Source organism: Phymastichus coffea, unplaced genomic scaffold (assembly GCF_024137745.1).
Source record: "Phymastichus coffea isolate CEN01 unplaced genomic scaffold, Cenicafe_Pcof_1.1 PCOF00092, whole genome shotgun sequence".
Lineage (NCBI taxonomy): Eukaryota > Metazoa > Arthropoda > Insecta > Hymenoptera > Eulophidae > Phymastichus > Phymastichus coffea.
Window position 1 is genome coordinate 648,381 of NW_026706903.1, and position 24,389 is coordinate 672,769.

At 31.2% G+C, this 24,389-nt stretch overlaps 2 protein-coding genes and 1 pseudogene across 3 annotated transcripts; all 3 read left to right on the plus strand.

Moving 5' to 3' along the window:
- The first annotated feature begins 313 nt into the window (after window positions 1–313).
- LOC131669378 (ATP-binding cassette subfamily C member 4-like) lies at window positions 314–6,152 on the plus strand (annotated as a pseudogene).
- A 2,267-nt stretch (window positions 6,153–8,419) lies between these two features.
- Window positions 8,420–15,250, plus strand: LOC131669324 (ATP-binding cassette sub-family C member 4-like). Its single transcript, XM_058944121.1, has 15 exons — window positions 8,420–8,905; window positions 9,133–9,243; window positions 9,701–9,835; window positions 9,946–10,150; window positions 10,248–10,470; window positions 10,565–11,138; window positions 11,232–11,730; window positions 11,793–12,077; window positions 12,146–12,375; window positions 12,464–13,008; window positions 13,071–13,301; window positions 13,362–13,705; window positions 13,766–14,011; window positions 14,085–14,387; window positions 14,702–15,250. Exons 1-15 carry the CDS (start codon window positions 8,832–8,834, stop codon window positions 14,864–14,866), a joined length of 4,170 nt encoding a protein of 1,389 aa, XP_058800104.1. The 5' UTR covers window positions 8,420–8,831; the 3' UTR covers window positions 14,867–15,250.
- A 1,154-nt stretch (window positions 15,251–16,404) lies between these two features.
- LOC131669321 (ATP-binding cassette sub-family C member 4-like) lies at window positions 16,405–23,849 on the plus strand. Of its 2 annotated transcripts, XM_058944115.1 has the most exons (16): window positions 16,405–17,165; window positions 17,240–17,474; window positions 17,586–17,696; window positions 18,094–18,228; window positions 18,374–18,584; window positions 18,654–18,876; window positions 18,948–19,497; window positions 19,640–20,138; window positions 20,208–20,492; window positions 20,551–20,780; window positions 20,913–21,388; window positions 21,466–21,696; window positions 21,804–22,156; window positions 22,211–22,456; window positions 22,521–22,823; window positions 22,935–23,849. In XM_058944115.1, exons 2-16 carry the CDS (start codon window positions 17,401–17,403, stop codon window positions 23,076–23,078), a joined length of 4,071 nt encoding a protein of 1,356 aa, XP_058800098.1. In that variant the 5' UTR covers window positions 16,405–17,165; window positions 17,240–17,400; the 3' UTR covers window positions 23,079–23,849. The 2 variants fall into 2 exon arrangements, with proteins under 2 accessions (XP_058800098.1, XP_058800099.1); XM_058944116.1 differs by lacking the exons at window positions 16,405–17,165; window positions 17,240–17,474; window positions 17,586–17,696 and adding an exon at window positions 17,936–18,000.
- Window positions 23,850–24,389: the final 540 nt, after the last annotated feature.

Here is a 24,389-nt window from a genome sequence, read left to right on the forward strand (position 1 = left end):
AGAAATACTGCTACAGCCATGTTAGTTGGGTTTAATATAACTTTTTGACTATGTATTTGATTTGCTGTATTTATATTTACTTATTGAAATTACTATATAACGATAAATCGCATTTAGGAGAGCGACTTATCGCACGTCCAAACAGAACGAGCGTTAAGAGTGAAGTTGACTATGAAACATAAAAATTACGTTTCTGTATCTCTCAAAAGTAAAAAATATGGTATTTTGGCACCAACTTTTCTTTCAGTTAGCTGATAAACTATACAAGAAGTTATGTATTGTAGCTGGTGATAAATATTAATAAATTTTCAATATGGATAATCGAAAAACAACCAACATTCCAAATCCAAGGGAAACCGCTAATATTTTTTCTATTTTAACTTTTGCGTGAGTATTTTATATAATAGTCATTAATACTTATTATAGCATTCATACAGTATTTCTGATATTTATTTTATTTTTTATTATTTTTATACATCTTTAGACAACTATCATTATTATTTATCATCAATTAATTAAAATTTAAACTCATCTCGACTTCCTGAAAAATGATTGTATATTAGGCAGATATTTTTTATTAATGGTTGTTATTAATATTATTCATTCTAAACTCGCTACAAAAATGATGCCAAACAGAATTACGTTATAGATTATTAAAATCTTCAAGCTAACAATCGTCATTAGCAGAAATATTTATTTGATTTTTTATATTCGTTATTTATAAATGTGAATTTTTTATCTTTATAGATGGACTTACAATTTATTCAAAAGCAGTTACGGTAAAATATTAGACATAGCTGATTTATATAATCCCGTGAACAGTGACAGATCGAAAATACTTGGTGATCGACTGGAAAAGTAAGCGCAAAATTAAACGAATAATAATTTGTATTTTGATACTTTTTGAAATCAAATATATGCATTGATATAAATTTATTGAATAAAAAAAATTTTATTCACGTAATTCTTTTGCACTCAGCGCATTGAGTGCACTTAAGCAAATATCAAATTTACATTTTTATTTCATGTTGCTTCGATTAGGCAATGGTTTCTAGAATTGGAAAGAGCGAGAACTAGAAAACGTAAACCAAACTTTTTATGGGCAATTCTTCGAGCTAATGCTCCCGCACTTCTGTTGCAAGGTTTATATCAACTTGCCATTGATTTAATATTCAGGTATTATACATTTTTCTGTCAGTTTAAATAAATCATTACAACATTTTTTTATTCAGGCTTCATTAAGTTATTTAAAAATTCGACATTTCGAAAAATGATACTATGTAATAAAAACTACCGGTTATGTAGTTTTTATAAATGGTAGTATGATCTCACTCTAAAATTCAAATCAAACAGGGTGGTCTCACCAATTCTCTTAGGTGCTCTTCTTCAATACTTCAAACCAGAGTCTACTACAACGTATGAGACAGCTTTGCTTTACGCTATTGGTATGGTGATCATATCCATATTGAATACTATATCACAAAATCAAACAATGTTCTTAGCATATCATACAGGCGGGAGAGTAAGAATTAGTGCGTGTTCGGTTGTTTATCGAAAGGTAATTTCTGACGATTCACAAATGAAAATTACGATTAAATGAAATGAACTAAATCTCATAAATGATTTATATATAGGCTTTACGTTTGAGTAAAACAGCACTAGGTGATACAGCCCCTGGAAAAATTGTAAATTTGGTATCCAACGATGTAAATAGATTCGAAGTAGTCTTGGTATTCCTTCATTATATGTGGTCAGCTCCATTATTGACTATTGTGATAGTTGGAATACTCTATTCAGAGATTGGATGGTCGGCACTTGTTGGCATATTTTTAATATTCATAGTTGTACCATTTCAAGGTAATTGTAACTTTTATCTACTATAGAATAATTTAGAATATCGTAAAATGTTTCAAATCTTCAATATAAACGTTTGACTACATTTCTGTGCACCAGGTTATTTAGGAAAGCTCTCTTCTAAATACCGATTAGAAACGGCACTAAAAACAGACGAACGCGTACGTCTGATGGATGAAATAATTTCTGGTGTACAAGTGATCAAAATGTATTCCTGGGAGAAACCATTCTGTGCTTTAATTGAACTTGCAAGACGTCTCGAATTGAAAGTAGTTAGAAAAAGTTCTTACGTACGAGCAATTTTTATGACTTTCTTTCTTTTTACCACGAGAATGGCACTGTATGGTACTTTAATAACAATGATGCTTAGAAATCAGCAGCTTTCTGCCGATAAAGTTTTCATGTACATGACCTACTTCAATTTAATTTCTTTGACTATGTCTGCATTTTTTGTACGAGGTATTGGAGAAATCGCTGAATGCGTGGTTTCTATAGCAAGATTGCAGGACTTCTTAATGCTTGAAGAGTTTGAATCAGGAAGTTTGAATACAAATATGATCAATATGAATGATACTTTAAAATTCAAAAATAATTTTAAAGATAACATGATTATGCAAGTCAACGGTTCATTAGAAAATGGTTGTTTTAAACCTAACTACAAGGAATTTCCATCTATGTAAGTAAATTGCACAATTTGTAAAATGTCAGATGATTTAAAATTATATTTCACTCTCAGTAATGATGAAGAAATAAAGAACGTAAACTATGCTGTCAAACTGAACCACGTAACAGCCAAATGGGATTTTCATTCAACCGAGACAATTCTTAATGATATTGATCTAGAAGTAACTAAAGGCAAATTATACATTGTAATTGGCATGGTAGGTGCTGGAAAAAGTTCATTCATCTCAGCGATCTTGAGAGAACTTAAAATTCTACAAGGTAGTATCGAAGTTAACGGAAACATCAGTTACGCTGATCAAGATGCATGGGTTTTTGGTGCTACTGTCAGACAAAATATCCTTTTTGGTCAGAAATTTGACAAACAGAGATACGCCAAAGTTACCAAGGTATGCGCATTGCAAAAAGACTTTCAACAATTTTCTGATGGAGATCAAACGATCGTTGGCGAACGAGGAAGTTCCTTGTCTGGAGGTCAAAAGGCTAGAATCAATCTGGCAAGAGCTGTTTATCGGAAAGCTGATATTTATCTGTTAGATGATCCTCTAAGTGCGGTAATTATTCGAATATTTCCAATAAAAGACGTAATATGTATTTTTTTAATTTAACTTAATTTAATTCTCTATCTAGGTCGATGCTCATGTTGGGAAGCTCTTATTTGAAGAATGTATTCAAAAATATCTAGCACAAAAAACGCGCATATTAGCAACTCATCAGCTTCAATATATCAAAGATGCCGATGCCATCCTTCTTTTAGATCAAGGAAAAATGTATAAGTTTACCGACTACCATCAATTATTACGTGCTTATCCCGAATATAGTACTTTAATCACAGAAGAAAAAGATCAATATAATGAAGAAATAATTATTCATTCCAACACTGGGCGTAGAATTTCTTCAACCAGTATTAGGGTATGCACATCGTAACTTAGTTTCGTCAATTTTCATAAATGATTTTCTTTTAATTTCAGAGTAGAATAAGTGAAAGTGGATCGAGTATTAATGAAGAAGATAACGAAGAAGAAAATAATGCACAAGAATATGGTTTCTATGAAGGTACATCTCGCGGTGCCGTAAAAGGAAATCTTTTAATCAACTACGTAAGATCTGGTCTCAGTAGTATTGGTATTTTTGTACTGCTTATTTTGTTCTTAGCTACCCAATCAATGGTGATGATGCATGATTTGTTCATTCCTATACTGTACGTATGAGTCTTTCAAATATTGCGCCTGTTATCAAGAAAATGTTACCATTCTAATTGCTATAAATTTAGTTATATTGCCTTTTAAAAACCATAACATCCAGAATTTGCGAGTTTTAATACAAATAATATCTAATATAAAGCACTTAATTTTATTTCAGAGTAAATGCCGAAGAATCTCGTAATTATTATCATTATTTACATGAAAAGAACAGTCTGCTGGCCGACAATGACTCATTTAGCCTAAACAAAAGCACAGCATATTATAAGCAAGAAGATATTTTACCAACAAATTACTACATGTACATTTATACCGCTATCATATTATCGATATTTATCATAACTATTATTCGTTCCTTTTCGTTTTATAACATGTGCTTAAAAGTGAGTCAACGCCTCCATGATCTCGTCTTTGGATCTCTTATTCGAGCAACAATGCAATTTTTCAATAAAAATCCAAGTGGTAGAATTCTGAATCGATTCTCTAAGGATCTTGGAGCTGTTGATGAAGTGTTGCCGAAAGCTTTACTTGACTCAACTCAGGCTATTTTGACAATAATCGGAGCCATAATTGTTACCTGTACTGTCAATGTTTATTTTTTGATACCGACCGTGATAGTCGGAGGACTTTTCCTCCTTATTAGAAAGGTGTATTTAAAGGCGAGTAAAAATATCAAAAGGTTGGAAGGAATAAGTACGTAAATAATTTATTTTACTGATTAATAATTATTTTTCTAATGCTAAGTAATATATAAATCGATAATTTATAGCTCGATCTCCTGTATTTACACACTTGAATGCTACGCTGAATGGAATCACAACGATAAGAGCCTACGAAGCAGAGACCATTCTCAAAAACGAATTCGATGAACTACAAGACACGCATACTTCCTCGTGGTACATGTTTATTTCGACCAGCGCAGCTTTTGGATTCACGTTGGATACATGCAGTCTCTTATTTTATGGGATAGTGACATTTAGTTTCCTTCTGTTCGAAACAAGTAGGTTATTTTTATTTTCAATTCGATCAATTAATTCATTATTAAATAAGGAACTAATTTTTTCATGAAATTGATATTCTAGGTTTTAGTAGTGGTGAAGTGGGTTTAGCTATAACTCAAATTATATCGCTAATGGGTATGCTTCAGTGGGGTATGCGTCAAAGTGCTGAAGTTACCAATCAGCTGATGTCAGTAGAACGAGTACTCGAATATTCTCAATTACCATGTGAGCCAAATCTTCGTGACAAAGGTACAGTAGCTAAGGCAAAAAAGAAAATTCAAAAAGTACAGGAGAAGGAAATGCAGCTAATAGAAACACCGAAAAATTGGCCAAATAAGGGTATAGTTGAATTCAAAAATATGTCTTTGAGTTATTTGGATAACGAACCACCAGTACTGAAAAACCTTACTTTGACAATTCAACAAAGTGAGAAGGTAAGTTTCCATAATAGCACTTCTCGTTATACTGTTGAAAATTATATTTTTTTAATAGATAGGAGTAGTTGGTAGAACAGGAGCTGGTAAATCATCCCTCATCTCAGCACTGTTTAGATTAGCTCCGATAGAGGGTGTCATTGATATTGATGGAATTGATACTGGTACTATTGCTTTGGAGGATTTAAGAAAAAAAATGTCAATTATTCCTCAAGATCCCATACTGTTTTCTGGTACCCTACGTCGTAATTTAGATCCTTTTAATGAATTTTCCGATGAACTTTTGTGGGAAGTTTTAGAAGAGGTATTTTGAACTATTCCTTGACTAAGGACAATCGTCATTTACCGTTGGATTCGTTATATTCCAAACATTATTTCAGGTTGAATTAAAAGATTCTGTTAAGCTTACCGGAAATGGCCTTGACCATCAAGTATTGGATAGAGGCTCAAATTACAGTACCGGTCAACGACAATTGATTTGTTTAGCTCGAGCTATACTTCGTAATAACCGAATCTTGATGCTGGACGAGGCAACGGCAAATGTTGATCCACAAACCGACGCTTTTATTCAGCGCACGATTCGTACGAAATTTGCATCATGCACGGTTCTTACTGTAGCCCATCGATTGAATACGATTATGGACAGTGACAAAGTTTTAGTTATGGATAAAGGATCTATCGCAGTAAATAACTTTGAATTGTAGCTCTTTACAAACAAAATTTTTGCTATGTTTTGCTTTCAATTATTTTATTTAATAGTTGATCATTTTATCTCACATCATTTTCATAAATGATTCCATGAATTATTCAACAGCAACTTTTCAATTCATTTTCAGGAATTTGATCATCCCCATATACTGCTAAAAAATGAACAAGGTCCATTTTCTCTGTTAGTTAAAGAAACGGGACAGGCTATGTATGAACAGCTCTACAAGATTGCCAGTGATGCTTATTTTGATAAACAAAGGATCACTAAATGATAAAAATAATAATAATGATACTTCTAAAGCTTTGGATGAGTTGCAATTCTTCTAAAATGAATCTCTAAATCCATTGCGTATTGATCTTAAAAATCTCAAATGTTAATTCCAATTTAATTTTATTTCCATAAACTTCTTCTTATAATTTTTTTATACAACAACGTATACGCTTTCTTATATTTTAAACTTTCTAATTCGATTAATTCTCATTTGGAAAATTAGAAAAAACATTATCATTTTATAGTCTCTTAATTAGCGCTACAATGAGAAGTACTTGAAAACAATGACAATTTTTCTTGATAATATTTATCGTTAATCATTTTATGCTTTACGAAGAATAATAAAAAAAACAATAATAAACAAATAATAAGAATAATAATCAAAGTATGTCATATTTATCAATTTTTCGACAAAAATCAATTTGGAATGAGTGAGTACCTCTGAAATAAATCAAATTCCCTCTATAAATTGCGCGGTTCCGGTACCAGAAATCGAACAGGAGCCTCTTGGATGAGAGCCAGGTATTCTAGCCACTAGACCATATCGGAAATCTATTAATTTTTCTTATATGATAACAACCATTATCGGGATAGAAAATTTCTGATAAGAAATATATGTATATATACATTTCTTTTTGCAATGAAAAATGATTTTTATTTTTATAATTTTAAAAAGGGTAACTGAGACACTGTAGATTCTTTTAAGAGAATCTACATTTATGTTTATCACTTGTATAAAAACTAATTATAATTTACTAAACTATAACCATAAACAGTTATGATTGTTCGATTACAATTTCATCTATTTATTGCCCTCCAAACAAATCAATAAAAAAAATTATAATATGAAGTATTCGTACTGCGGATCAAAATCGTCAACTGTAACTTACAGAGGTGCTCCATGACGCTTTAAAAACATAACTGCGTTCCAATATCTATTGAAGAAATAACATACTGGGTATAAGATTTAAACAGGACATCAGAACTGATGCTTGACTTTGGAATTGTAAAAAGTATAAACAAAATTTTTTGTAAGCATTCTCATACTCGGACTTAATATCAGACCACTCGCTAGTATTAATCATACTAGACTTACAAGTACTCAAACCAGTAAACAGCTATATAAAAACTGACTAGGAAAAATGCGTACTATTCATTGAAGAATGCCTAATACGCAACGTCCGATTTAAATCACTTACTCACATAGAAACAATTATTAAAAATTACAACTTACTCCTTACTGAAGTCATCGATGAATGCTTTATGACTATGGACAGTGGAAAAATCCAATAATACATTTCTAATAAAATAGCTTGAAAAATTAAATAAAACAGGATATTTAGAAAAAGGTTTCAGTTAATCAAATCGAGTCAAGACAAAACTGATATAAATAAAGCAATCAAAAATTAACAAAAAATGTATGAAGAAAAAATTGATAATTGCAGAAATAAACTTAATGAAACGAGTACAACAGAAGCAACGGATTATTCATTTTAGAAGAATATTCATGAAAGAATAACCACGGGATAAGAAGATGATAAACTATTTGAATACTTTGAAGAATTGAAATCCAAGACAGCACATCAATTGAAATGGTTAAAATAAAGGAAGTTTTACAAATAATTAATAACAAAAAAGTTCCTAGACTAGATAATATCACCAAAAAAATAACCAATAAGCTACCCTCGATAGCAATAAGATATAACAATTACTTTTAATGCATATAAATAAACTTGAAGTAATAAAACAACTCGTTAAATACTTAATTTGTTGTAAATCTTTATAATTAACGTACGTTATGCGTTTAAAATACTTATGAAAGCCATTTTGTTGAGCAATGTAAAATTAATAAGATCACAACAATTTAATAATAAATTTAACATTATTTTTAAATCTTGTATAATTCTTTTGTGTATAAATATGATTTGTAACATTTTATTGTAATATTATGTAATTATATTTTAATAAATAAATATTTTAGTATGAGTCAATCGTTTTTTTTGAGTTGTTCTCCTTTTACTTTTGAGTATCTAAAATATCTGAATCTCTACTTAATGATGATAAATAACCATGATTTACTTGGATCACAATAATTGGAAAAATAAATGAATAAAATTCGTGATAAGCTATCCGAATGAAATCTAAGGCTCAAGTAAAGAATACTGTGTACGAGAAATGATGACTCAGCATTACTTCCGAAGGAGTAGATAAACTCACCTCAGAGAAAAAACGATTCACAGTTACTCTGTTCCTCGAGTAGAGAGATTATTCGCGACATCACTGTATTGTTTCGAAATGAACAATTGACATACGGCACTGAATAAATATTATTTGTACAGTGCTCAGTAGTTCGTGGAAATGATTATTTTAGTGAACTTAGCCCATTTGATTGCAGAGAAGTGTGAAATCTTTGTTTCAAACTATAAGTAAACTATTGAAAGACGATACACAATCACAATTGTGTAACGATCGTATGTAGAATATTTTTCTACTGAAGTATATTGATTAATAACCGTGATAAATAGTAAAAAAAGAAACTGTTAACTATATTTTTCAAGATAGTAAATGATAATTGAACTACGTGTTTATAATTGTTCAATAGTGGAGACAAAAATATGTTGACTAGTGTTTTTAATAAATAGAAAAAAAATTTGATGGAATTAAACGATCCATTTTGACAATGGATAACAGAGAAGTGAGCAGTAACCCAAATCCTAGAGAAAAAGCTAATATTTTTTCCGTGTTAACGTGGACGTAAGTATTCGAGATATTGGGATAATAAAATTTAGTATTTGTTTTGATAAAGATGGTTGATTTTAAGACAACCATTGAGATTAAATAGATCTAATTTTCAAACCATTTCAAAATTGGTGCTGTGTTGAATTGCCCACGTTTTAAAGTTTATGGAAAATTTATAATGTATTAATTTTTACAAGTTTAATAAAAATACAATAAAACTATAGATATATTGGTCTTTATAGATGGACTCTTAGTTTATTTAAGAGAAGTTATATAAAAAATATCCACGTAGAAGATTTATATGATCCTATAGACAAAGATAGATCGAGTAAACTTGGTAATCGACTTGAAAGGTTAGTATTATGTTTAGTTTGAGCTTCGACACAAAAAAGAGATAATTAAAAGCGCACGCCTCACCGTGATTAAATTGTGATCTTTATAGGGTTAAACTCCTATATTATTTTTTGTACAGAAAATACCATATTATATACCGTACATAACTTATCTTCACAATTTATTGTTCTCAATTTATGAACTCTATAATCATTGATAGATAGTATCGCATGATACGTGTGAGATAAGAAGATATACCTATGATAATTTACAAGAAATGCTTTCGTATTCATTGATATAAAAAATTTGTTTCACAAAGTATTATCACGGATGTCAAAAATATATTATTGAAATCTGTGTCCTCTTATTTATGCATAATATTTCATGAAAATATTTTTATTTAATATAATTGTACGCTATATTAACCAATTAATTCATGTTTGATCTATTTGTACACCATATTATTTACTTTTTTAGACAATGGGATGCAGAAATAGAAAGAGCGAAGAAAAAAAAGCGAAGTCCAAGCTTCTTATGGGCGATTACTCGTACATTTTATTCCGAGATTTTGATGTTAGCTTGTATTCAAGTTTTCAGCGAATTAATTTTGAGGTTCATTATTTAAAATAATATCACATAGTCATGATACGTGTAATAAAATCCATTTAATAAATTATTTTTCGAATGTAATGATTTAAAAAATTTAATTCATTTCTAAACAGGATAAGTACGCCATTGCTTTTAGGTGCTCTACTTAAATATTTTAAACCAGAACCACAAACTACGTATGATGCGGCTCTCACTTACGCCGCAGGTATGGCTGCTTCTACTTTTATTAATGTTATATTAATCAATCAATCCATGTATTTCGCAAACCATACTGGTGGTCGGGTTAGAATAAGCGCTTGCTCCTTAATCTATAGAAAGGTAACTGATAATTGCTACGACTAATTAAAGAAAAGATTTCCAAAAAAATATTTTAAATAAATAAAAATATTAATACAATTTCTTTTTTTTTCTCTAGGCATTGCGTTTGAGTAAAACCGCTTTAGGCGAAACAGCTCCCGGTAAAATAGTAAATTTGGTGGCAAATGATGTCAGTAGATTTGAGCTTGTTTTCTTGTTCCTTAATCACATGTGGTCAGCTCCATTGTCATCTATTATTATAATAACACTGTTATACATGGAAATTGGATGGCCAGCTTTTGTTGGCATGATCATTGTGTTCTTAGTAGTACCATTACAAGGTAAAAAACCACATGAGAAACTTTTATTCAAGCAATACAAATATAAAAACTAGGAATAAAAAAAATTAACTAGTAATCATTGACCATTTTGAAGGATACTTGGGGAAACTATCTTCTAAGTACCGATTACAAACTGCATTAAAAACCGATGAACGTGTGCGGCTGATGGACGAAATAATTTCTGGTGTACAAGTGATCAAAATGTATGCCTGGGAGAAACCTTTTTATGCTTTGATCGAACTTGCAAGGCGTCTGGAATTGAAAGTTGTTAGAAAAAGTTCTTATATAAGAGGCATTTTCATGACCTTCTTCCTCTTCACCACGCGAATGGCCCTTTATGGAACTTTAATAACAATGATGGTTAGAGGCCAGGAACTTTCTGCTGACAAAGTGTTCGTCTATATGTCTTACTTCAATATGATGGCCATGACAATGTCATCAATGTTTGTACGTGGTATCGCCGAAATTGCCGAAAGCAAAGTTGCTGTCAAAAGGTTACAGAACTTCCTTATGTTTGAGGAGTATGAATCAGGTATTTCGAATAATGAAGTTGTTAATAGTAAGAGTATTGATATTGTTGAATTCAATAGCAATTTTAAGAATAAGATTAACAATAGTTCACTTAAAAATGATTCCAACCAATCCGAAGACAAACAAACTACATACATGTAAGCTTAAAAATTCTATCATAACCTTTATGATATTTTTTAAATTTATTTATTTGTGATATTTCTTTTATTGTACATTTTTTATTTCTATAGTAATAATGATAATCCAGATATTGGAAAGTGGGCTGTTAAAATAAATCACATAACAGCGAAATGGGATTTACATTCGACCGAGACTGTTCTTCAGAATATCGATCTAGAAGTAGGCAAAGGCAAATTATACATTATAATTGGGATGGTAGGTTCTGGTAAAAGTTCACTCATCTCTTTAATCCTGGGTGAACTGAAAATTATCCATGGGAGTGCAATTGTAGAAGGTAGTATCAGTTACGCTGATCAAGATGCTTGGATATTTGGCGCTAGCGTCAGACAAAATATCATTTTTGGCAAAATTTTTGATAGTCATAGATATCACAAAGTAGTGAAAGCTTGTGCTTTGCAAAAAGATTTTGACCAATTTCCTCATGGAGATCAAACTATTGTTGGTGAGCGTGGAAGTTCCTTGTCCGGGGGTCAGAAAGCTAGAATTAATTTGGCAAGGGCCGTTTACCGTCAAGCTGATATTTATTTGTTGGATGACCCATTAAGTGCGGTGAGTAATCAGATATTTATTCAAATACCAAAAAAAATCTAACAGTTACTTTTGTCAAACAGGTTGATGCTCACGTTGGCAAACATTTGTTCGAAGAATGTATAGAGAAATATTTATCCGGCAAAACACGTATCCTGGCTACTCATCAACTTCAATATATCAAAGGTGCTGATACAATTGTTCTATTGGATCAAGGAACAATTTACCAGTTCGACGACTATCATGCACTTTTGCGTGCTTATCCTGAATATCACACCTTGATCGCAGAAGAAAAGGACGAAAAACCTACTGAAGAAGTGACGACGCAACCTCATCTTGATCGCAAAATTTCATCTATAAGCACAAGGGTACATTAAATAACAAAATTCATATAATGGTAATTACGTAGCACTTTAACGTTATATTTTATTTATAGAGTATAACAACTGAAAGTACGATATCTGTCGATGATGAAAAAGACGAAAGGGGTAATGAAATACAGAACGATGGTTTCTACGAAAATACATCTCGTGGAACAGTGAAGGGCAACCTCCTGCTGAATTACATGAAGTCTGGAACAAATACTTTTGTTGCTCTGATAGTAATGCTACTTTTCATAGCTACTCAGTGTTGTGTCAGCTTATATGATTCATTCATTCCTATATTGTGAGTGAAACATTTAAAAATTGTACGCTCTGCTAGACACACTTCGTTTTATTCAGTAATATTATCTAATGTTATTATCGTGTTTTAGAGTAAACGCTGATGAATCCCGACGATACTACGAGCAAAAATGTGAAAACGAAAGCTCTATTACTTTTCTTAATATGACAGAACTCGATGATACCATAAACAATAGCTCAACGATTTACAAAGAAGAAAATATTCTACCACAAGATTATTACATGTACATCTATACCGGAATAGTTCTCTCAATTTTCCTCGTGGGTATCACACGTTCGTTTACATTCTATTCAGTCTGTCTCCGTGCTAGCCAACGTCTTCATGATCTTGCCTTCAATTCTTTAATTCGCGCCACAATGAGATTCTTTGACACTAATCCAAGCGGTAGGATTATCAATCGTTTCTCTAAAGATTTAGGTGCCATTGACGAGTTGTTACCCAAAGCCATACTCGACGCCACGCAGAGTATTTTAACTATATTTGGAGCTATTATAGTCACTTGTACTGTCAATATTTATTTCTTGATACCAGTTGCGGTAATTGCGATACTATTTTATTTTATTAGAAAAGTTTATCTAAAGACGAGTAAAAACGTGAAGAGACTCGAAGGAATGAGTAAGTAAATCTATACAATTTTCTGATATTTTACTTTGAACAATATGCAATGATATTTACAGCACGATCTCCTGTATTTACACATTTAAATGCCACTCTTAATGGAATCACAACGATAAGAGCTTATCAAGCGGAACAAATTCTTAAAGAAGAATTTGATAAATTACAAGATACACACACATCCTCGTGGTTTATGTTTGTTGCGACAAGCATTGCCTTTGGATTTTCTTTAGATGTATGCTCTTTCGTATTTACGTCTTTAGTGACTTTTAGTTTTCTTCTGTTAAAAGATAGTAAGTTCTTATTAACTTTATTTTCTAGCATTAATAAAAAAACTTCTTCATAATTTTTAGATTTTAGTGGTGGTGAAGTAGGTTTAGCAATAACTCAAGTTATGTCTTTGACGGGTTTACTTCAATGGGGTATGCGCCAAAGTGCTGAAGTTACAAATCAGCTAATGGCAGTTGAGCGAGTACTTGAATATTCGAACTTACCATCCGAGCCAAATCTTCGTAATAAGGGTATAATGTCAAAGAAAGAAAAAAATAAGCAGCAAAGGGCGATGAAATTGATTGAGCCATCAAAGGATTGGCCAGCTTATGGAAAAATAGATTTCAAAAGTGTTTTTATGCGTTACTCGGATGAAGATCCACCAGTTCTTAAGAATCTCACCATGGTGATCAACCCAAGTGATAAGGTATAATACAATAAGTTATTATTATCTTTATATCATAATTATTTGAAAATTGTATTTTAGGTAGGGGTAGTAGGTAGGACTGGAGCTGGAAAGTCGTCTCTTATTTCGGCATTGTTTAGATTGGCTAAGTTAGAAGGGGTTATAGAAATCGACGGCATCGATACTAATACTATAGCCTTGGAAGACTTAAGAAAACACATATCAATCATTCCGCAAGATCCTATCTTATTTTCTGGAACATTACGTCGTAATTTGGATCCGTTTACTGAATTTTCAGATGAAATTTTATGGAAAGTGTTAGAAGAGGTACTTAAATATTTCATTTTCAATATCTATTTTTTTAATTATAATTGAATGTATTTTTCTGTGACTGATTTAGGTTGAGTTGAAAGATGCTGTGAAATTAACCGGCAATGGTCTTGATCATCGAGTACTTGATAGAGGCTCAAATTACAGTACAGGTCAACGACAATTGATTTGCTTAGCACGAGCTATACTTCGTAATAACCGAATCTTGATGTTGGATGAAGCAACTGCGAACGTTGATCCTCATACTGATGCACTTATTCAACGCACCATCCGTACCAAATTTGCACCATGCACAGTTCTTACTGTTGCGCATCGACTGAATACGATTATGGATAGCGACAAAGTTCTTGTTATCGATAAAGGATGTCTTATGGTAAGTTTCTAGCTTTCTCATATTGTAACAACATATAAGATATCAAATTATAATTATAAGGACATAACTTAGAAAATCAGACGACCGCTAACTGAAAAACAGCACTTCAATAAATAATCTTTTCGGCAGCGCTTTTGGTTTCTTTTTTTCGCATTCAATCAATGACGGTAGTCCAGTACATAATAATTTTGCCGGTTCAAAAAATCATGTGAATCTAGCATTCTAGTCTCTATAATAAATTTACTTTTAATGCATTATCACAAAAGTCATTCATAAATAATTGTACTATTTAATCAAGAGTTTACAATTTTCAGGAATTTGATCATCCTCACACACTACTTCAAAATAAAGATGGTCCGTTCTTATCACTAGTAAAAGAAACTGGTCAGGCTATGTATGAGCAGCTTAGTAAAGTTGCATATGATTCTTACATGACTAAGCAAAATGAAGAAAATTGTACTTTTGTGACGAAGCTGTAAAAAACATACGTTTCAAGGAAAATTTGATTAACCAATAAAATGATCATCCAGTAGAGTAATTAGTTAGGATGCGGTTAATTTATATTATCACTGTGTAATTCATATTTTAATTTGAAGATCAACGAATAAAAATTCACAAAGAACTGTATTTAAATCGAGTCTCTTGTTTGTTTGTTGATGCGTGTGTTTTTTTTAAGGTGAATTATCAAAGATGACAATTATATCTTTGTTTATATTTCACTCGTTAATAATTTTATTTATTAAAGAACAAATACAAATTGAAAACGAACTAGTACTGTTTGATTACTTTTAAGCTTACTTTATAATACTTATATAGTATACAAAATATTTACAGTGCCGCTCACGCACTTTTACCCCCCCACGGGCAAAATCAGTCTAACTTCAAAGTTTTATATCTCTGGTAGAAATTAGCGTACAGAGACGCGCGTGGGTGCGTTTGAAAGGTCTTTCGGAGAGCATTCAAATGATATGACTCATGGTTGCCATCGATTGTTTTTTTAAATTTTGCAACAATTATGCAAAATTGAAAATTCTGAAATTTTTTTATTATTTTTGACAATTAGCCAATTTTGGAAAAAAAATCGTACGAAAATTTGAAGTACACCATTTTTTAGCTATTACCAGGCCCTATCTGAATCACTCATCAAAAATTTATTTTCGTCAAATATGACGCGCGCACGGGCATTTTTTCCTGAAAGTGACAGTTTTTTTCAACATTTTTTATCTCCGTCAAATTGTAACAATCGAAAAAAATTTATAGGAGAAAAAATGTTTGTTGTTTTACGTAGAATACTGCAATAATTTTTTTTTTGGTTTTTCGAAAAATTTTTTTTTTCGGTTTAAATTATTTTTCAAGGTCGAAAAAAAAAAAGATTTTTTTTTTATGTAATTTACGATACTTGTTATGTAGTATTATTGAATGGGTGGAAAAAAATTTTTTTTTGTGGTTTCTCATCTTTTTAGCGTACCGACTGTGAGAAAAAAAAATTGAAAAAAACCGAAAAAAAAAATTTTTCGAAAAACCAAAAAAAAAATTATTGCAGTATTCTACGTGAAAAAACAAACATTTTTTCTCCTATAAATTTTTTTCGATTGTTACAATTTGACGGAGATAAAAAATGTTGAAAAAAACTGTCACTTCCAGGAAAAAATGCCCGTGCGCGCGTCATATTTGACGAAAATAAATTTTTGATGAGTGATTCAGATAGGGCTTGGTAATAGCTAAAAAATGGTGTACTTCAAATTTTCGTACGATTTTTTTTCCAAAATTGGCTAATTGTCAAAAATAATAAAAAAATTTCAGAATTTTCAATTTTGCATAATTGTTGCAAAATTTAAAAAAACAATCGATGGCAACCGTGAGTCATATCATTTGAAAGCTCTACGAAAGACCTTCCAAACGCACCCACGCGCGTCTCTGTACGTTAATTTCTACCAGAGATATAAAACTTTGAAGTTAGACTGATTTTGCCCGTGGGGGGGTAAAAGTGCGTGAGCGGCACTGTATATTGAAAATTTTGTCCGTAATAATATTGTATTTTACATAAAATATTTTTATTTAAATACCATTTAGATTGCTTATATACGCTTATACTGAAATTCTTTATTTCAATCGTACTGTCTAGTTAGAACGAAAATAGTATGATAAATTGAATGAATACAGTTTATTTTTAAATTAACAAATTATTTACTGTTCCACAAAATATATATATGATTATTTGTATAAGTAGTCAACATGGAAATTTTCCTCGTTACAGGTAGCTTACTATGGAATAAAAAAATCATTGCGTATCATATGTAAAGTTATATTTAAATATAATTTAGATTGTTAGTTCTTTTGCAACTATATCGAACTACTTCAGATCGCTTGTTACGTCCAACCGCAATAAACCAGAAATTGCCGTCAATCGATGCCAATTGATAAAGCTAGTAAATGGAGTTTGTAGCCTAAGAAACCGCTAGAAAACAATTCAATTAAAATCATTTGAACTGTAGAGAAGTGCGCAGCGCTATGCGTAGGATTTAGTTGACAACACGGTTAGAACGATAGTGTAATGCACATGTAAACTTCTTATTTTCATTGTGATTAAATAAAAATTAAGTGTTAATAGAATTTTAGAATCTTCAAATAAATAAATGATAAAAAACTTTTATGTGTAGTTTTCGTTTTTAGTTTTACTTGTATGTATCTATAGAATTTAATAAAGTAGCTTTAGTGTACAATACCTATAAATTATAAATGATTTTCTAAATGAATGAAATTCAAAGAAAACTTACAGTTAATCAAATTTAATATTAAAAATTTTATATAAATTTGATCGTCAACTGACAGATTATATGTTCATTATATAGATAAGATACTGAATCTAAGATGCGCATATGAGCATAGTAAAGATAATGTTTTATTGCGAATGAGGAATAGTCGTGCGTTTGAAGACAATATGTGCCATAATCATGATTTTTACAAGAATATACAGAATGTTACAATGTGGTGACAGCATCCGGCTTAAATAATGGATAGCAGAAAGATTACTAGTAACCCTAATCCTCGAGAAAGGGCAAATTTTCTTTCTGTGTTAACGTGGGCGTGAGTATACTTTGAATTATATTTTTATAACATTTCAATCAATGCTTGTACTTTACGCTTATTATGAGAACTAATGTTTTAATAATTCTCCAATTTTCCGATTTTCAATAGGTGGACTATAAGATTGTTTAAAAAAGGTTACAGCAAGATTTTAGGAGTTGAAGATTTATATGACCCAATCAGTTCAGATAGGTCAAATGTGCTTGGTGATCGACTTGAAAAGTTAGTATTGTACTTTTATTTGAAAAGAAACTTCCAATTGCGTTGATATTTTATTCTCTAAAAGTAAAACAAAGTGTTGAAAAGTTACCAAAGTAACGTTATCTAAGATCTAAATTCATTCATCTGTGTACTCTTTGATGACGCAGAAAAACATCAAGGACAGACTCATATTCAGAACATAACAATTATAGAAAACTATTTTATGAATACATTTATGCATGTGAATTTGTCGTACATAGTAACAATTAACAATGTAGATTTTCATTTGTAGTTCTACATACGTATTCCCAACATCAATGAGAACGTAATAACTTTATAGAAATCAATAATTAAAAGTCCATAGATAAACTTAAAACATTTCATTTTGTCTTATTTAAAAAAATGTTTATCTCGTTAGACAATGGTTTGCAGAAGTGGAAAAAGCTAAGCAAAAGAAACGTCAACCAAATTTTCTACGTGCACTTTTTTGGACATTTTCTTTGGAATTTTTCACAGCAGGATGTTACGTAATTATAGTGGATTTCGTATTAAGGTAAAAATAAATCAAATAACTTTGCTTATGCAAAATATAAAGAGAAGTTAAATATTTGACATTATTAATTTATCGTATAAACAAAAGTTGTAATTTTTATTTTTAATTGGTCATTATAAATCAATGACAACAAATCTTATTTCAGACTAGGTACACCAAAACTTCTTGGTGCATTTCTAGAATACTTCAAGCCAGAATCAGAAAATAAGATAACTTATGAAATGGCAATATATTATGCTTTTGGTATCGTGATTGCAAATCTGTTACTTCTTATAGTAATGGCTCATAATTTTTTTCTTGGAGCTCATGTTGGTGCACAACTTAAAATTGGCATTTGTTCAGTAGTATACAGAAAGGTGATCATTGGTATCTTTTTTAAAAATGAAAAATCCTTATTTCACTAACTAATACAGTATTTTCAATAGGCCTTACGTTTGAGTAGCACAGCCTTGAGTGAAACAGCACCCGGTAAAATCGTGAATCTTGTAGCAAGCGATGTTAACAGATTCGGTTTAGTTTTTCTATTTTTACATTACATGTGGTCGGCTCCAGTTTCATCATTTATTATACTTGCATTTCTGTATTCAGAAATCGGGTGGTCAGCATTAGTTGGGTTTATTTTGATGTTTTTAGATGTACCGTTACAAAGTAAATATAATTGAATTCATAATTAATGAATATACTGTAACAACTAATTTAATTACTTTATGCTATTACAGGCTATATGGGAAAATTGTCTTCTAAATTCCGATTACAAACATCACTTAAAACTGATGAAAGAGTGCGTTTGATGGATGAAATAATTTCAGGTGTTCAAGTGATAAAAATGTATGCTTGGGAGAAACCATTCTGCGTTTTGATTGAACTTGCAAGGCGTTTGGAATTAAAAGTTGTTAGAAAAAGTGCCTATATCAAAGGTATCTTCATGACACTTTTTGTTTTCACAACGCGCATGGCTCTTTTTGGAACGTTGATAACCATGATGCTCAGAGGACAGGAACTCACAGCAGAGAAGGTTTTTGTGTACATGTCCTACTTTAATATGATGGCTATAACGATGTCTTATATGTTCGTACGTGGTATTAGTGAAATCTCTGAATGTAAAGTTGCCCTCAAAAGATTACAAAATTTTCTTATGTATGATGAATTTAAATTGGAAGATAAGTGTGGTAGTAATAATGAAATAAACAATAAAGATACCAAGAGCTCAGAACTAAGTTCAATTCAAAACTATTCCAGTGAAATAACCCATATACAGCATGGAAGAAAGTAAGTAGATTTCAATACGCCTGTCATTATAAAATGGTTTAAAGACATGTAAATTACTTAATCACTGAACTAGATCTGCTTTGAATACTAACGTCGATTATGTTGTTGAAAATAACTAATGAATAATTGAAAACACTTGCAGTAAAGATGAAAAATCTATTAGTGAAAATTGGTCAGTGAGATTGAAACACGTAACAGCTAAATGGAATTTGAACTCATCGGAAGCAATCCTTAACGACATTGACTTAGAAGTTGATAAAGGCAAACTGTTCATTGTGATTGGCACTGTAGGTGCCGGTAAGAGTTCATTAATAGCCTCAGTTCTAGGTGAACTAAAACTAACTCATGGCTATAAAATGATCAAGGGTCGCGTTAGTTACGCTGATCAAGATGCCTGGGTATTTGGTGCAAGTGTGAGACAAAACATTACTTTTGGGCAAGAATTTGACAAACAGAGATATCAGGAAGTTGTAAATGTCTGCGCTCTACAACAAGATCTCCAACAGTTACCACAAGGAGATCAAACAATCATTGGCGAAAGAGGAAGTTCTTTATCTGGAGGTCAGAAAGCCAGGATAAACTTGGCAAGAGCCGTTTATAGAGACGCAGAAATTTATTTGTTAGATGATCCACTTAGTGCAGTAATTGACACCACATATTATTATTGAATCATTTATCGACGCAAGTCAATAAAACATTGTCTTTTTCAGGTTGATGCACATGTCGGTAAACACTTATTTCAAGACTGTATCCAAAAATATTTAACCGGCAAGACGCGGATCCTGGTAACTCATCAACATCAGTATATTAAGGCAGCAGATGCTATCATTCTTTTAGATCAAGGAAAATTATACCAATTTGTTGACTTTAATGAACTTTTGAGTACTCGTCATGAATACACTACTTTGATTGCAGAGGATAAAGTTATAGATAGAACTGACGGAATAATCAACAGCTCTCATTTAGATCGTAGGCTCTCTTCGTCAAGTGGAAAGGTATTCTTAATACTAAACAATAGTTTTACAACCATATAACAATTAAAATATTTTTCAGAGCAGAGGAAGTGAAAGTAAAATAGAAGTAGTCAATCCAGAATCGAGTTGTGAAGAAAATAATACAAATAATGATATTTATGAAAACACATCACGAGGTACTGTCAAGGGTAATCTTTTGATAAATTATATAAAGTCTGGCGGACATAGCATCTTCGCACTATTGGTACCTTTTCTCTTCTTAGCGACTCAGTTTTGTGTTAGCTTGAACGACTGGTTCATTCCCGTACTGTACGTATAAGCAATAATTTTCAAAACATTTTTGCGGAAATTTTAATACGAAATGATCAACATTTTACTTTATATAAATGCATCCATTTTGGGTAACATGTATTAAATATTCAATTACGTATATTTTTCTAGTGTCAATGCAGAAGAATCACGTAAATATATGAATAAAACGAACACTGATAGTGAGAAAAATATACTTTCAAGAGATTACTATATGTACATCTACACAGCAATCGTCTTATCAATTTTGTTAATTGGTCTCACTCGTTCACTGACGTTTTACACTATTTGTTTACACTGCAGCCAGCGTCTTCATGATCTCGTATTTAGTGCTTTGATACGTGCACCTATGCGATTCTTCGATACTAATTCAAGCGGTAGAATTCTCAATAGATTTTCCAAGGACCTAGGATCTATTGATGAATTGTTGCCCTTAACGTTACTTGATGCAAGCCAATGTATAATGGTTATAACTGGAGCACTTATCGTTACTTGCACAGTGAATGTCCTGTTTTTAATTCCAATATTGTTTATTGGATCATTATTTTATTTTATAAGGAAAATTTATTTAAGAACCAGTAAAAACATGAAAAGAGTTGAAGGAATAAGTACGTTTAGTTGTTGAGATTGATTGATAAATTTCGATGATTTAATTTATGACATAATTCAAACATCACTTTTACAGCACGAGCTCCCATATTTACACACTTGAACGCCACACTCAATGGTATCGCAACGATAAGAGCTTATCAAGCGCAATCAATACTTGAAAAAGAATTCGATAGATTGCAAGATGCGCATATTTCTGCTTGGTATATGTTTAATTCAGCGAGTGTTGCTTTTGGCTTTTCCTTGGATTTCTTTTGTTTTATTTTCACGGGTTTAGTGGTCTTTAGTTTTCTTCTATTGAAAGATAGTGAGTAATTTCTTTAGCAAAAGCAACAGATAATACTTTTAATTTTTATTCGAAATATAGAAAGAACATTTTTCTTTGTGCAAAAAGTTTTTTGTATTCACTATCAGATTTCAGTGGTGGTACAGTGGGTTTGGCAATAACTCAAGTAATGTCATTAATGGGTTGGCTCCAGTGGGGAATACGTCAAAGTGCTGAAGTCGCCAACGAGTTAATGTCAGTTGAAAGAGTTATTGAGTATTCTCAGTTAGCACCGGAACCAAATCTTCGTGACAAAGGGTTAGTTACTAAAAATAAAAACAAGTATAAGAAAGGAAAGGAAAATGAAGTTCAGTTAACCGAACCACCAAAAGACTGGCCGAATAAGGGTCGAATTGAATTTAAAAATGTATATTTGCGTTATGTTGATAAAGATCCGCCGGTTCTGACAGATCTTACCTTAACAATAGAACCAAGTGAAAAGGTAAGGATTGTATTATCTACATTGTTATGATGTTAAGTTATTCAACTAGTACAGGTGGGAATAGTTGGAAGGACAGGAGCAGGAAAATCATCTCTTATATCAGCATTCTTCAGGTTAACAATAATAGAAGGTATTATTAAAATTGATGGAATTGATACTAACATCATAGCTCTTGAAGATCTCAGAAAACAAATCTCCATCATTCCTCAAAATCCTGTACTCTTTTCTGGAGCTTTACGTCGCAATTTGGATCCTTTCAATGAGTTTTCTGATGAGCATCTGTGGAAAATTTTAGAAGAGGTATTCGATGACCTTCAGAGTGAAATTCATTCATTCTCACAAACTAGCATGACGTTAATACTAGGTCGAGCTGAAGGAGACGGTACAATCGACCGGGAATGGTTTGGATCATCGAGTACAAGATCGAGGCTTGAATTACAGCACTGGGCAGCGACAATTGATTTGCTTAGCTCGAGCTATTCTTCGTGATAATCGAATATTAATGTTAGACGAGGCAACTGCCAACGTTGATCCGCAAACTGATGCTCTTATTCAACGCACCATCCGTACTAAATTCGCAGCATGTACAGTTTTAACTGTTGCTCATCGGCTGAACACCATTATGGATTGCGATAAGGTTCTAGTCATGGATAAAGGACTAGTTGTGGTAAGTATTTATTTTCTTCATTTTCTGCGGATTGTTTATTTATTTTTCAAATATACATTTTTAGACAAATGTAGTGAATATTCTTATATTTATAGTAAATATACTTTTCAGGAATTTGATCATCCATATTTACTGCTTAAAAATGAAAAAAGCTCGTTTTCATCGTTAGTTAAAGAAACTGGTCATGCCATGTATAAACAACTAAAACAAGTGGCACATGATGCTTACTTCGATAAGTATAGTAGTCGACTATAATGGTAAAAACAAATATTAGCAGAGTAAAATATTAAATTAAATGTTTATGTGTCTCTTAGCAACAAGTAACAATTATCATACTGCGATACCGTATGATTTCTTTAATTATTTTTCTACCTTTAAAAACTATTTTTTGTTTTTTATTAATCTAGATTATCATGTATGGATTTTCGTTATTATGAATCAAATAAAATTTTCTAAATATAATTTGTCTTATTAAATCTGATCGTTCTACTACGACTGACAATTTACCAACACTATCATCAGACTAATGATTTTTGTAGATTTTATCACCACCGGAGTAAGAACGTTATTGAGGCTTTGAAATGGTCAATGTAAATGATTATTTGTAATAAATTACATATCAATAGGCACAATCTGAAATCATAAAAAAATATAAACTGTTTTAGTTTTTCTCATATTTTATGTGAAATTTTTTTGAAATTATGTTCTCTTGTGACACGTGAGTGTGACTCGCTAACATTAATAGCATCTATCATTCTCAAATATTTCATTAAAATTGGTACTCTTTTAATATTCTTTAACAACTATTAATCAATCATTCTTTGTTTGATATGATGACAAAAATGTTATTTGCATTTTACGCAAAGAGTTTGCTATCATTCAAACTGATTGCTTAATTAATAGTTGCAAGAGAGATAGCGATATAGAATATGTTTAATTATAGCTGTGCTATTGTTTCATAACAATGCATTTAAAAGATATATCTCATAGGTTTAAAATCAATTTCAATAATTGATTGAGTGTTCTATTTTTGACTTCCATTAGTATGACAGTGTATGCAGTATAAAAATAAATCAATCTAATTGTATTACTGATCGGTGTAGCTTTTTGATACCTATCGTTTCCTAATTTAAAAATTTGAATAGTTTGGATTTGTTTCGATTTTTAACAAATTTTTATCACATCTTGAATAAAATTGGTGGAAAATTAATGTTAGGAAAATTATTATCATAATAATAAAACAGCCTTGCACGAAACTTCAGGCATGCAAGTTTCGTATTTATATGATAATTACATAACTTATCGTTGAGTATGTTCATATCGTAAAAATGTATTAATTAATATTATAATTTTGTGATTTCCACATAATAATTCATCAGCTATTATAAAATAAAATGGTTGAATCGAGATAATATGTAAACGATTTGAAGAGATAATATAGAAATATAAGAAGTACATTACTTTATTCTGGTAAAAAATAGCAATGATATGTAATTATATAATCTATCAGTGTTAATTTTCCGCGATGAAACAATACTATTTATATTTTACCATTATTATCTGAAT